The sequence below is a fragment of the Bidens hawaiensis genome, unplaced genomic scaffold, assembly GCF_021521415.1.
Source record: "Bidens hawaiensis isolate Kalapana, Puna unplaced genomic scaffold, B.hawaiensis_p1.1 tig00042826_1, whole genome shotgun sequence".
In the NCBI taxonomy this organism is placed as follows: Eukaryota; Viridiplantae; Streptophyta; class Magnoliopsida; order Asterales; family Asteraceae; genus Bidens; species Bidens hawaiensis.
Genome location: NW_027497582.1, coordinates 112,101 through 127,421, shown reverse-complemented (window position 1 = coordinate 127,421; position 15,321 = coordinate 112,101). Strand labels below are relative to the sequence as shown.

The 15,321-nt window shown below is 38.7% G+C and overlaps 1 protein-coding gene across 1 annotated transcript; it reads left to right on the top strand.

Moving 5' to 3' along the window:
• The first annotated feature begins 7,478 nt into the window (after positions 1–7,478).
• On the top strand, positions 7,479–10,189 carry LOC143593810 (homeobox-leucine zipper protein ATHB-40-like). Its single transcript, XM_077073310.1, has 3 exons — positions 7,479–7,621; positions 7,712–8,022; positions 9,853–10,189. Exons 1-3 carry the CDS (start codon positions 7,531–7,533, stop codon positions 10,072–10,074), a joined length of 624 nt encoding a protein of 207 aa, XP_076929425.1. The 5' UTR covers positions 7,479–7,530; the 3' UTR covers positions 10,075–10,189.
• The last annotated feature ends 5,132 nt before the right edge of the window (positions 10,190–15,321 follow it).

The window sequence follows — 15,321 nt, the reverse complement described above, 5'->3', positions numbered from 1 at the left end:
GGCTCCCCCGAGGAGTTTCACACCTAGCACTGGTCTTCCAATCTCACAGGGAAACACCCCCTCCTGCACCTTAACCCCATTGCACGACGGCCAAAATACTTTGGTTTTCTTAATATTAAGTTCAAGGCCCAGGTGGGGACCTTCCGACCTGATAATATCTAAAGCTTTAGCAACCTCTTTAGAGTCCCCAATAATTGTCCCATCATCTAGGTACCAAGCATGAAAGAGAAGCTTACATGAACTCTGGACTAGATGAATAAGTGGGTGCGGAACTAAGGAGAAAACAAGAGGTCCCAAAGGGTCCCCCTGCTGAACCCCAGTGGTGGACCAAACGTGGCCATCCCCCACATATAGCCTGGCCGGTTGCCCATATAAAAAGTTCACCCATGAGGAAATAGATGGGCATCGGGCCCAAACATCATTCAGAAGGGCAGTCTTATCCACCAAGTTGAAGGCATTACAAAAATCAATAGTAAGCATAGCCAATGACCCATCGGAATGGAACTTACTTAAATTGTGTTTTAATTATTGTTTTTCATTCTTGAATTGGTATCTGAGCTCGGTTCAAGAACGCGATAATTAACGATCAACAAAGAAGGTGTTTCGATCAAACAAGTTGGTTTGATTTCATGAAGAAGTTGTTGTCATTGTCGATCGCATAGTTTGTTTAGTTGTTACTTTATTCAAACAAGTTGGATTTGAGTAGCCATGGGTGACACGACTCCCCCGCCGCATCTAAAGGGGAAAGAGAATGGGCCATCTTTCGTTTAGTGTCCAATGTTAACAGCAACGAACTATACCGTGCGGGCTTTGAGGATGAAAGTAGTCCTAAGAGTTCAAAACGTTTGGGACACCATCAAGTCGGGTGTCTCCGATGAAGACAAAAATGACATGGCTATGGCCTTGTTGTTTCAACCCATACCTGAAACCTTGATCATGCAAATTGGAGATCAAGAAACTGCTAAAGCCATGTGGGATTCGATTAAAACCCGACACTTAGGTGCCGAACGGGTTAGAGAAGCACGTATTTAAACCTTGTTAATGGAATTTGACAATATGAAGATGAACGAGTCAGATTCCATAGATAACTTTGCGGGCAAGTTATCGAGCATTGCCTCGAAATCCGCGACTCTCGGCGAAGTTATAGATGAAGCAAGGTTGGTAAAGAAGTTTCTCAAAAGTCTCCCAAGATCGACGTGTATTCAGATGGTTGCTTCGCTTGAGCAAGTGTTGAATCTCAATAAAACGGGATTTGAAGATGTTGTAGGCCGACTTCGAGGCTATAAGGAGAGAATCCGAGAAGAAGAAATTCAAGGGGGTGACCAAGGTAAACTTTTATTCGGTAAATATGATTCATCAAGTCATAGAAGTTTTGAATCTAATGGGGGACGAGGACAAGGAGGTCGAGGTCGCGGTCGAGGCCATTTTAATGGCCAATACCGAACCCCTAGTACCGAACAAGGGTCATAAAGTCGGGGGAAAATAAAGGTGAAGAAATATCGGTTAAAGATTTTATGTTACCGATGTGACCAGTTTGGTCACTTTGCATCCGGTTGCCCAGACCGAGTTCAAAAGGTTCAAGAAGCAAACAAAACCGAAGCCCGTGAAAATTTTGATGATGCGGCATATATGCATCAAGTTGTGTACTTAAATGAACAAAACTTAATACCAAAGAAATAAGAGACCGAGAGGGTCGAAGATGATGTATGGTATTTGGATAATGGGGCAAGTAATCATATGGCGGGAAACCGGTCATATTTTTTAGAGTTAAACGAGAACATAACCTGTAGGGTTAATTTCGGAGATGGGTCATTTGTTCAAATCAAGAGAAAATGCTCAATTCTTTTCCAAGGAAAATCGGGTGACCAAGACTTTCTAACTGAGATTTATTACATTCCAGAGTTAAAAAATAATGTAATAGGTCTCGGTCAAGCAACGGAGTCCGGATGTGACATTCAGATGAAACACGATCTTCTAACCATGTACGATGAGAATGAGAGGTTACTCATGAAGGTCAAGAGATCCGTAAACCGACTCTACAAAATACGAATGGAGATTGGAGCTCCCGTGTGTTTGCAATCAAAGATCAAAGGTGATGCATGGCGTTGGCATGCAAGACTTGGGCACATCAATTTCAAATTGAAAAAATCGATGGCTAAGAAGGATCTTGTACGAGGTTTGCCACATGTTGAACACGAAAGTCAATTGTGTGAATCGTGTTTGGTGGGTAAACAAACGAGGCGTTCGTTTCCGGCTAGTTCGTTATGTAGAGCATCCTAACCTTTGGAGTTAGTTCATGGTGACTTGTGCGGTCCAATAGCCCCATCCACGATCTCGGGTAATAGGTATGTCTTTGTTATTATAGACGATTACTCACGATATATGTGGACGTTTTTATTGAAAGAAAAAGGTGAAGCGTTTGAAAGTTTCAAGAGGTTTAAAGCCCTAATCGAGACGGAGGCGGGTTTACCAATGAAAACTCTCCGAACCGATAGGGGAGTAGAATTCACTTCACGTGATTTCAATCGGTTCTGCGATGAAAGTGGAATTATTCGGCATTTAACCGCCTCGTACACACCACAACAAAATGGCGTGGTAGAAAGGCGAAACCGAACTTTAATGGGGATGATGCGGAGTATTCTAAAGGCGATGAAGGTACCGAATTTTATGTGGGGAGAAGTGGTCCGACATTCAACCTTTCTAATCAATCGGGTGCCAACCCGGGCCTTGTTTGATCAAACTCCATATGAACGGTTCAAGAAAAAGAAACCGATTATTGAAAATGTTCGAGTATTTGGGTGCATGACGTATGCTAAATTTGATAGTGTACATCTAAAGAAACTTGATTAGAGGTCAAGACAGCTCGTTTATCTCAGGTCGGAGACATGTTCATAAGCATACCGCCTCTTCGATCTGAACACCCGGAAAATTGTTGTTAGTCGAAACGTTGTGTTTGATGAAAACAAAGAGTGACTACGAGCCGGGTATGTTTTCTATTGTTTGCGGGGGGGGGGGGGGGGGGGGGCGGTGGGGGGTGGGTTGACAATGGAACTGGTCAAATCGAACCCACCATTGAAGAAACGTCTAGAAGCAAACTAGGTAGCCCAAGCTCTGAACCTGCATCATCGGTTCAACCCGAGTCCAACGACTCAGCCGAACCAAGTCATATCGGGCCTAATTCCTCAACCCGCTCTCAAGTTCAGTCGGCGAGTAATGGGTCACAGGTCCATTCGGGTGAAAATGTGGCCCAAATGGGTTTACCAAGTATCGGTTTTACCAAGAAGATTACAAGAAGATTATGTGTTACATATTGACTCTGATTATGAGCAATTGTTTCTCACAGCAAGTGGTGAACCGAGTAGCTATTTTGAGGCTAAGTCGAACCAAGAATGGGTTCGTGCTATGAATACCGAGATCGATTCGATAAAAAAGAATGAAACATGGAAGTTAGTCGAACTTACAAAGGGTGCAAAATGTATCGGGTTGAAGTGGGTGTTCAAAATCAAACGAAATAAGGATGGAACGTTAAACAAGTACAAAGCTCGGTTAGTTGCAAAGGGTTACGTGCAACAACCCGGGGTTGACTTTGATGATGTTTTCGCTCCGGTAGCCCGAATAGACCCCGTTCGGCTACTAATCGCATTGGTTGCATCTAACGGGTGGGAAATCCACCATCTTGATGTAAAAACGGCATTTCTACATTGTGAATTGAAAGAAGTTGTGTTCGTTTCACAACCCGAAGGATACGAGAAAAATGACAAGGAGACAAAAGTTTACAAGTTTTCAAATGCCTTGTACGGGTTAAGGCAAGCTCCCCAAGCTTGGAACAAAAAGCTTGATAACATCCTACGAGACATGAAGTTTCAAAAATGTTCCAAGGAACAATCAGTTTACCGAAATACAGATGGGAAACATTTTTTGATCGTAGCCGTGTATGTGGATGATTTATTTGTGACAGGTATAAGCTCGAGTATAATTTCCGATTTCAAAAAGGATATGGCGACCAAGTTTGAGATGTCGGATCTCGGGAAGTTAACCTACTATCGCGGAATCGAAGTATTCCAACGAGAGGACGGAATAATAATTACACAAGAAGGATACGCCAAAAGAATTCTATGTAAGGTCCCGTTACCGGTACCTCACTTTTACGTTGGATTTACTCATAAACGCAGTTCTAACTATCAGAGTTAATAAAAACTTTACGGGGAATATAAAACATCTATAATTCAATACATAGCAAACCAAAACATTGTCTTAAAACATTTATCATGTCTTTCAATTTCAAACATCAATTATAAAACATCATAAGTCTTTAGATGCCAGACTCTTATTCCTATGCCATGTGCCCCCGCTCAAGCCAGCTTCCGTAACCTGTTAGCCTGTGTGCATACTATTAGGGTCGGTTCCCTATATTCGCCGATACTATTAGGGTCGGTTCCCTACATTCTCACAATTGTACCGTACCTGTCTTACATACTTTCTTTAACAATACGTGCAATATCCGAAGATCGTTCACATACTATCAACATATCATACATGCATCATTCGTACATCATCTATACATCATACCTACATCATCCATACATACATATATATATATATATATATATATATCTTTCATATCCTTAACTACCACATGGCGATACATGCAATATCCGAAGATCGTTCATGCACCGGCAAGTAATCATCATGCATAAATCATACAAGGCATACACTTACCGCTTAAGATACGTGTATTAACTATCACATAGAGTATGCACACAACCCCGAAAACATAACAAGGAATGGGGCTAGAAACTCATCTGAACGCGATTACGTTCACCGTTTATAGTTAATCCTTTCCTGAGATGAGCACGACTAACTGTATAATCATACATATATTAAATACTGCTCTAGCTCTTTTTATCATCTACTTAATTAATCTCACGTATCTAAGTCGGTTTTACTTCATTGGATCATTACCGATTTGTTAATCGTTACTCGTTAACCTTTAAAGGTATCTTTCATCAATAATCAAAGTCCAAGGGTTAAAGTGCAATTATCTCATTCTTTTCTAAGTCCAGGGACTGTTCTGTCATTATGTTAAACTTCTAGTTCGTTACTTATTCTTAACGAATTGACTCATCATAACGAACTGGTTCCTGTAACGAATTCAACCCTTTAACGAACTGGTTATTAAACGAATTGGACCCTTTAACGAACTGGTCCTTTCGACGAATCGGTCCATATAACGAATTAGTTCGCGTAACGAATTCGTCCTTCTAATTCGCCATCTCCTTTAACGAACTGACTATCACGAATCAAGGGTGATTCGTTATCTTTTCCCCTTAACGAATTGAACACGAACTGTAGCTAGTTCGTTATGCTCCCTTAGATGAATCAGTTAACGAATCACCTTTAATTCGTTACATTCCCGATAGCGAACTATGGTTAGGTCAGAGAATGTCAGAAACATTCTCTGACATTCCCTTCCTCGTACCCGCCGCTTTTCCGGCGCCGTTGTCGCCGAAAAACCTCGGGTTCGCCGGGAAAAACGTATTTTAACTCGTTTTTCACCGTTTTTTGTCCCGTTCGATCCAGAACTGAGCTAGGGTGATCCTTAAGCTCATCTTAGGTTCGGTTTATACCCGATTCCATCCGGATCTCGTGACTTAAACGATTTAACAGTGTCGGCTCATCGTTTCATGACCATATCTAACGAGTTTAACATCATACTATTACCTTAAATCAGGATCGGTTTTCCTTGGTGATTTCGGCTAGAGAGAGACTAGAGAGAGAGCTTAAGTGTGTGTTTTAGGAGGTGTATGGAATATGTGTGAAAAGAAATTAAATGGGTATTAATAGCTTATATAATAATAGATCATGGGCTTGAGCCCATGATCTTTTCCTCTTTCCTACATAACCCAAGTCCATAGCCCAATTCCATTTAACCCAACACTAGCCCGACTCATAATAACTCATACTTTAGTTTATTAACCGAAACCAGAAAATGGGATGTTACATTCTAAAGGAGACCGGTATGCAAAACTGTAATCCGTCTCAAGTCCCGATGGATCATGGTGTGAAATACTCAAAAGCCGAGAATGAAGTCAATCATGATGCAACCGAGTATCGAAAGGTAGTGGGTTGCTTACGGTATTTATTACACACTCGTCCGGTTATGGACTACTCTGTGGGTATTGTTAGTCGACATATGCAAAGCCCACGAGAATCTCATGGTATGGCAATACGACACCTATTGAGATATTTGAAGAGAACGGCGAGTTACGGGATCAAGTACGGGAATAACGTGTCCAAACGACTTGTAGGTTATAGTGATAGTAGTCACAACATAGATGAGGATGATGGTAGAAGTACCTCGGAGAACGTGTTTTATTACGGGCAATCTCCAATTACATGGTGCTCCCAAAAGCAAGCAACAATTGCACTCTCATCGTGTGAAGCCGAGTACATGGCGGGTTCAGCAGCTGCATGTCAAGCTGCATGGCTTCGAGAGTTGTTGAGCGAGTTGACTTGAGAAACATTGCAGAAAGTTGTGTTAAAAGTTGATAACACGTCAACAATAGCTATTGTGAAAAATCCGGTTTTTCACAACCGAACAAAGCATATAAAGTCTCGTTTTCATTTTTCCGAGATTGCTACAACGACAGCGAGGTCGATGTTGAGCACATTTGCGGGAAAGAGCAACGGGCCGATATCCTCACTAAAGCACTCGCAAGAATCAAGTTCACGGAGATGCGCGAGTTACTTGGAGTTGAAGACCTTTCTAATCCGAAGCAGAAATTAGGGGGGAGGGCGAATGTTGGATTAATTTCTATTCCGGGTCACAAGTCGGTGAACCGGGCCTAAGAGGTTTTAACAAGTCGGTTAAAGTCTAAGGGGTATTATGAAACATTTTTCCATATGCTTGGTGGCCAAGTTCACCTTGTTGCCCAAGTTCACCTTGGTGACCAAGTTGAGTGGTGGACACATATTATGCTTGGTGACCAAGTTGGGTTACTAGTATAAATACATGTACAAAGTTAGTGTTAGAGACACAACAAACACAACTTCACTACCAAAGATGTTGTAATCAGTTTTTTGAGTTATATTTTCTGATTATAATACAAGTCGGTTATTTCTAAGTTGTGCGTTAATTATCGTTTTTCATTCTTAAGAATCAAGTGCTAAGCCATAAAATTGGTAGTTTAATCTATTGGTTTTTTCAATCTCTTAACCCCGAGGGCCAAAAATAGACGGACCACCCAACTCACTTTTATATCTTCGCATTAAATTACCAAAAGGTTAAAAGTTAAAACCTAATAAGTAATAAAGGATCGAACAGGAAATTTTCTAAATTACGGGGTCAATATAGACATTAAAGCTTTACAAATAAAGACACTGGCTGACCCAAAGTAACAGTAATATCTCCTTCCTCTTCACTCCACCTTTATAAATAAATTAAGTCCCCCTTGATGTACCCACATTAAACCACCCACTTGTCACCAAACAACACCACCTCTTCCAAGTGTTGAGAAACACAACCCAACCATGATGAAACCTCAAACTCATATCGACGATCAAATGGTTCTTATCTCCCAATATTATCCTGGGATTTATGACCAACTCATACCAGAACAAGGTTTGAACTTATTTACAATAATATTTTTGATTGTTTTAAGCTATATATATATACATCTGTGTCATTAAATTAAATTGTAATTTTCTCTAGGAGAAGTTGCGAAACCGCGAAGAAGGCGAAAGAAGAACAAAACAAATGCTAACAGCAGTGGGTTTAGGAAGAGGAAGCTGAGTGATGAACAAGTGAGCATGCTTGAACAAAACTTTGGGGATGAGCACAAGCTGGAGTCAGAAAGAAAGGACCGGATCGCATCTGAGCTCGGGCTTGACCCGCGCCAGGTAGCTGTCTGGTTTCAGAATCGGCGGGCTCGGTGGAAGACCAAGAAGCTTGAGGAAGAGTACTCCAAGCTTAAAACTGAACACGATTCAACCGTTGTTGAAAAATGCAGACTTGAATCTGAGGTACCTTTTGTTTACTGTTCAAATAATCTTCACAAGTGATATATATACTTAGGGGGTGTTTGTTTTTTCTTCAAACATCTTCAAGGGAGCTAATGTCTGCAGGCGCGCAGACATTACCCTTGAAGACTGTTTGTTTTTTTTCTTAAAACAGATCTGAAGTTATCTTCTTTCATCTTAAAAGAAAAGCAAGGAAATCTTGCTTAAAACATCTTCACAAAAAAACCCTACTCTTCTCCCTTTGCAGCCACCCTCTCTTCCACTGCTCCTACCACCGTCCGCCAACACCACCACCCACCGTACGCCGCCACCACCACCCCCGTACCCCGCCGCCACCGTCCACCACCATCCACCGCCACCACCACCGTCCACCACCCACCATCCATCACCACCACCGTCCACCACCCACCATCCATCACCACCACCGTCCGCCACCACCACCACCATCCATCACCGCCACCACCACCATCCATCACCCACCACCACCACCATCCATCACCGCCACCACCACCACCATCCATCACCGCCACCACCACCGTCCACCACCCACCATCCATCACCACCACCGTCCGCCACCACCACCACCATCCATCACCACCACCGTCCACCACCCACCATCCATCACCACCACCATCCATCACCACCACCACCATCCATCACTGCCACCACCACCATCCATCACCCACCACCACCACCATCCATCACCACCACCGTCCACCACCAACCAAAACCATCCATCACCACCACCCATTGTCCACCACCACCATCCACCGCCACTACCCACCGTCCGCCGCCACTACCACCATCCACCACCACCACCTTCCACCACCCACCAAAACCAAATCGGCATGGCAAGCAAAGACTAAAAACTAGATGTAACTTGAATAAATGACTTCTATCTTGTGAGATAAGTTTGACAGTTATGCAGACAGTATCAGCTTATAAAAACAAACAGTCTTATATTTTCAGCTTGCAGATCTTCAGACCACATCTTCAGTTGCAGACATGAAAACAGATGAAATCAGCTTGCAGACAGTTTATGTCTGCAAAAACAAACAGCACCTTAGATATTATTTACGATCAAATACAAGCATCTAGATTTAACGCTACACATAATACATAATTATAGTAATTATTGTTTCTCCACAGTTTTTGAAGTACTTCATTTTTTTTAATATAATTGTTCTACTTTAAAATTGTCGTTTAGTTATGGATTAATTTAATCTAAAACGGACACAACCACTAATCTTAATCTTTATCCGTTACTTGAATTCGTTTGTGTTACCTCGGGCACCCCAATATTGTTTTTCTTTTCAAGTCCATGGTTTTTTAAGAAAAATATTTTTGTAAGGATTACAGAAAAATAAAAGAGTCTGCATATGGGGAGATGACTAATGGATAGGTTCCAAGTGGCCCTAATGATAATTTTTTTAATCCAAAAATAAGCAAGCCTAATGTGGAATTGGAAGTGCATGGGCTCGAGGCTCGAGGTTTGAAACAAAGTAACAGGAGACACCATGTGATTTTAACAAGAATAAGGAAACTTGAATCCCATTGGTCCAGCAAAGATGTTGTTATTATCACACAAGTGTTGATCCATAGTTTTTTTTAAGGTTTTTGACAGTATTTTTGGTGGAGAAGCACATGACACATCTCCCACGTGGGCCTTCCTCTTCCACATTACACCATTTTCCAAACTATAAAAAATTTACTAAATTTAGATTACATTTAATAGGGTCCATAAATAAGGAAACTCATCTTTATATCATATGTATATGTATGGATTATGAGTGACATCTAGTAGATAAACCTAATCATGGAGCATGTACACAGGTCTTAAAGCTTAAGGAACGACTCTTTGAAGCGGAAAAGAAGATAAATAGACTAGTTGAGCGGTCTGAAGGGATATCGAGCACAAGCCCGAGTTCATCGTTCTCTATGGATGCAATAGAGGCACCATTGTTTGGAGGATTTGGGATGGAAGGATTTGAAGATGCATTTTATTTGCAAGAAACTAGCTATATACAGGGAGGAATGGATTGGCTTAATATCTAATTAATTAGGGGAAATGTAATTAAATAATTTTAGAATTCTAGTCTTGTAGATAATAACATCTAATGTACATCTTTTATCCTTGCTTTATGGTTAATGCTTATGGTGTTTTTGATTACTTAATAGTCAAATTGAAAATTAACACTAGTAGCTAGGTTGGTATGACCATTTTCTTTCAAGTTGATTGCATGAAGTGCAACATGATCATTTGATTGTTCAAAAATGCATGCAAGTGCATGCGTATTCCTTGGTCATTTGATTGTTGAAAGAACTAACTCTAGCTTATATGACCAACTAGCAATGGTTCATGAAAAACTAAAGACAATATTGATTTTTATAATGTCTTCTTTCATTAAAGATTTTTTAAGACTCAATTACTCAAATCGATATTTTTAAAAAATATGTTGACGACTATTTTGATTACGTATTTATAAAAATGATTATTAACGTCATTGTCCTACAAAATAAAATGTCATGTTTAACCTATCCCAAATTAACACCTAAACGTACTTCAAGATGGGGATGAAATCCAACAACAAAAACCATAAAATGTCGCATGTTTTATGAAAGATCAAATTTATTAAAATGACACTACAAATAAAGAGCCATTTAATGGCACACAAAAAGTGTCACAAGAAACCAAATAACTGCCACTATAAATTCATATTGGAGTGAGTGACACACAAAAAGAGTGTCACTAGAAGTCCTACCACTAAAGCCTTTTTAGTGGCACTTTTTTCATCTGCCACTACAAATATTTTGTGACACTCATCAATTTCAGGTTAACTCCGTTAATCCGAATTCCGTTAATTCAAACTTAAGATCACACGAACTGTAACGCATCTCTCATTACATTTAACATAGGGTTTTAAATGACGCTTGACAATCTCTACACAAGTAGTCTTTCGGAATTTCACCGAAACACACACGAGTCGACTCAAACCGTTGGTGAACAAACAAAAATTAATATAAACAAGTACTTGGTATAAATACGTGTTATGGTTATATGTGAGTATGTGTTTGCATGTGTAACATTATATTATGGATGATATAACTTAGTTTGTACAAGAATTAGGTAAAGTAGAAGATTAGGGGGTAAAGTGTAACATGTTAGTATTTAAACATATTATTCACCAAACCCTAATCAAACTCCCTCCCTCCCTCCCTCTCCCCTTGTCGACGGCAGCAGCCCCCCTCCCTCTCCTCTCTTGTTCGATCAAGCCACAAGCACACACACATACATACAAGTTGTTTACAAGGTTGTTGAAGGATATCCAAGGTGATAACTAGGTAAATAAACTTCATATCTAACCCATTCTATAAGTTAATTGCATGATTAAACCTGCAAATCATAAACCCTAAGTGCTAAATGTGTTGTTTGTTGATGAATTAGGATTACATGCATGATTGTTAGTGCAAAGGTTATTAGTTTGTTGAGTTTTAATGAAAACTGATGCTGGACAGATCCTTAAGTTCATGTTGAAACGACTGTAACTCAATGTTTACTACATCTTCTGAAGAGATTGTTGATTCAATAATATTCTAGGCCGAGTCTAGTTTCCAAAAAGTCAGAGTTTGTGAATTTTGGACGTGTAAAAGTTAGTTTTTATTATTTTACAAAACTGTTGTGCAAGGCTGATTCGGGAGACCTGCTGTTAGGCTGTTTTGAAATTAATATATCTCATAAACTACAAGACCAAATGGGTTGGTTCCACTTCTGGAAGTTAATATTTTGAGTTAGGAATCTAACCCAATTGGTCTTGCATTAGTTGGATTTGTCATTATTCAGGAATAACAAATAACATTCTGTCACGCATGATAATGATTGTGTGTGTTTGTTGTGATGTTTTGATCATTATGATAAAACCGTATATGATAAAAATATAATAAAAATATTTCTAGAAACCTAACTCACGTGTGCTTCTGTGATGATTTTTGGTGATTTATTTGACATGTTAGGATTTATCAAATAGAGTAATCTTGTCGAGTGAAAATCTGCCTGGACAATTTAGCTGCTAAATTACTTGAATAATCATGAAAAGTGCATAACTGATCGATGTTTGCTATGTTTTGACTAAATTGCCCTTGTGGGGGGGGATACTTTCTAGTAATGAACGATGTTAATACTTGACACTAAGTACTTGTTCACATGTGTAACTTATCACCAATGTGTTTCTCGAGTCGCACTTATTTCGCAAACGAAACACGAAACGCATCTCATGCATAGGTTGTATGTGTCGAGTCTAGGGACTCACTTGTAGTTCATTACTTAGAAAAAATCTTGTTTTTGTTTTTAGAATACTAGTGAGGATTTTCTGTGACGCACACCTTTCTCGGCTCTTTTTGGTTATCTTCGCAAACAGTGAGTTTCACCTCCCCTTTTTACTCTTTTTAAACGCTTTTATTAGGGGGAGATAACATACTTCAACGCTGTAGATTTTGTTTAGTTTTTATATATCACTTGTAAGATAAGTGACAAACAAACCAACCAAAGTCCTTCATAACATCGAACCAGTTAATATTGGGATAATAGTGAGTCACTGTTGAGTAGTACTACTGGGTTTGACAAACCCCACCTAACTCTAAACTCGACTGTAGGTCGAGTGGGTGTAATCTTGGCTAACACATTACCATGGCCGTGGTTGACACGGTGGCAAGGCAATTGATAAACAGTCAGCTTCGGTGTCGAACACTTAGTAATACATGCTTGATAGGTTAGCTACCTATTGATATATAATTGACATAACACTAAAACACTTTATTTATATAAACCTGTGAACTCACCAACTCTGTGTTGACACTTTTAGTATGTTATTTTCAGGTAGCCGAGGCGGGCGCGCGGTTTAGGACATGCATTCGCTAAACACCGTTGTTTTAAAAACTTCTTTTAATTTTTGTCTTGATAGCTTGGATTTTTAAGTCGTCATGTGTGGCGCAACTGTTTGGTTTACAATTTACGCTTCTGCATTTCATTTAAGACTTGATGTTTTGTCGGTTTTGAAAACTTTTAATATGATGTTTAATTGTAACTAATGATTCCGATCATGTTAGTTCACACCCTCTGACGATAAAACTCCGTTAGTGGATTTTGAGGGTGTGACATATTTGGACTTTTAGTGGCACTTTTTCCGTATGCAAATAAAAAAAATTGGGACTTTGAGTGGCACTTTTTTCCGTCTACCACTTAGTGGCACTATTTTTATTCTTTTGTCTACCACCATAAACTTTCGGGCTAGTGACTCTTTTTTTGTGCCACTAAAAACTTTTTAAGTTTTAACGACACTTTTTTGTCTGCCACTACAACTTTGAACCTTAGTGACACTGTTTTTATTTGCCACAAACCTTTAGATTTTTAATGACACTTTTTTGGTATATCACTACAAACTTTGAGCTTTTAGTGGCATTATTTTGTATGCCGGCACAAACTTTTAGATCTTAGTGACACCTTTTAACAATATAAAATAACTTAAAACTCTTAAATATAAAAGTCATAGCATCTTCACAACAATTAAAAGTTCGATCACATTTAAAACACATACCAAATATCTAATAACTCTCACATCAAGTCAAAATATCACATATATAAAACGGAAAGTAACATACATTCAAATAATAACTGAAAACTTCACACTCATTAAGCTCTTTCTCCATCTTCATGCAAGTTACCTAATATTTCAAAAAATAAATAATAAGCCAGTCAACAATGATATATATGTGTAGAGGATGATACATACATTAGAAAAGAATGATCAATACCATTGCTTATTGCTTACCGAAATAGTTTCAACAATGTTAATACCCTCGATCTACATAATCGCCCATAAACAAGTAGTTTGGGTATGGAAATAGCGAGTAAAAATCAAGTAAACAATAGAACAGTCATGAAGTTAATTGATAGTTGTATCCTGCTTAAAAACAGTTGATAATATTATTTAATGTGTACCTTTCCTCCAATGCGAAAAAGCTCAGCAAGATCATGAACTTTTCCATGATTTGATGACCCAATTGACTTGCAATCAACTGCTGCATAACCATTTTAACCAAACCAACTGTTCATACCTGAACATTGCTTTCACCCATCAAGACCTTTTTTGCCTTCTCACTTAATGTCTTAACCTAAGTTCGCAAAAAAAAAAATCAAGCATACAACTAGGGGTGAACAATAACCGAAAACCGCCAAAACAGAACCGAAGATAGCTGATAACCGACAAAAAGCGGTAATCAGTTTTTTTACCTTCGGTTAACCGAAATTAATCAAACTGAACTGAACCATTCATATATTCATATATTTTAAGCTTTTTATACTTCCATTTATTGTAATTATGCATCTATTTCATAGGCCTAGAAAGTAATACACCATAAAATAGGCTTTTTATTTAATAAAATATTAGGTAACTTCTAACATAATACCTTTAAATTTTGATAAACATCCAAATGAGAAACTAACATTCCATTGAGATGGTGCCAATATCACTCTAGGTTGTCTAGACCGCACATATTCTGATGCAGAAACCATGGTTCTTTGTTTGTATTTAACCTGTAAATGTTATTCATAAAATTAATACTTCATTTGATACTAAATAATCTAATAAATAAATCAGAAGCTACCAAATAACAAAGCACAATTGTTGTACTCCTTCCACTGCCGGGCTTTGTAGTGAACGCATGTGGTACTACAACGAATTGGGTTCTCTGTAATCAAACACAATAAATATAACATGCCGAGGGCCATAAATATAGCTTTAAAGGTAAATAATAAATAGTAAATGATACACTTTCACTAACTGAAAATGAAACTTACAGCTCAATCAATGTCTACAAATAAAGGGGGTAAAAAGGTTATCATACACAAACTTACAACAATCAGCAATACTAAACTAAGGTAACCTAATTAACAAAAGGTCAAACTACACTAACCAAAACACTTAGAACATCACAATTTATACACCTAATACAAGCAATACAAGCAAATATAAGACAAAAACAAGAAAAAAAGTGCACAACACGTACCTCAAGAAAATTGGCCGCCAATCTCTTTGAAACAAAACGAAGACAACATGAAAGCAAAACGATATGAGAGCTGTTATAACAAAAAAAAAGAGAAGACATGTTATTAACACTAATTTCAGTGAATGAAATAAAGAATAGCAACAGAAGCACATTTCAGACGATATTAAAGTTGTTACAACAAAAAAGAGAAAACAATGTAATTAACAAAAGATTCCATCAGCAAATAGATCAACCAACTAA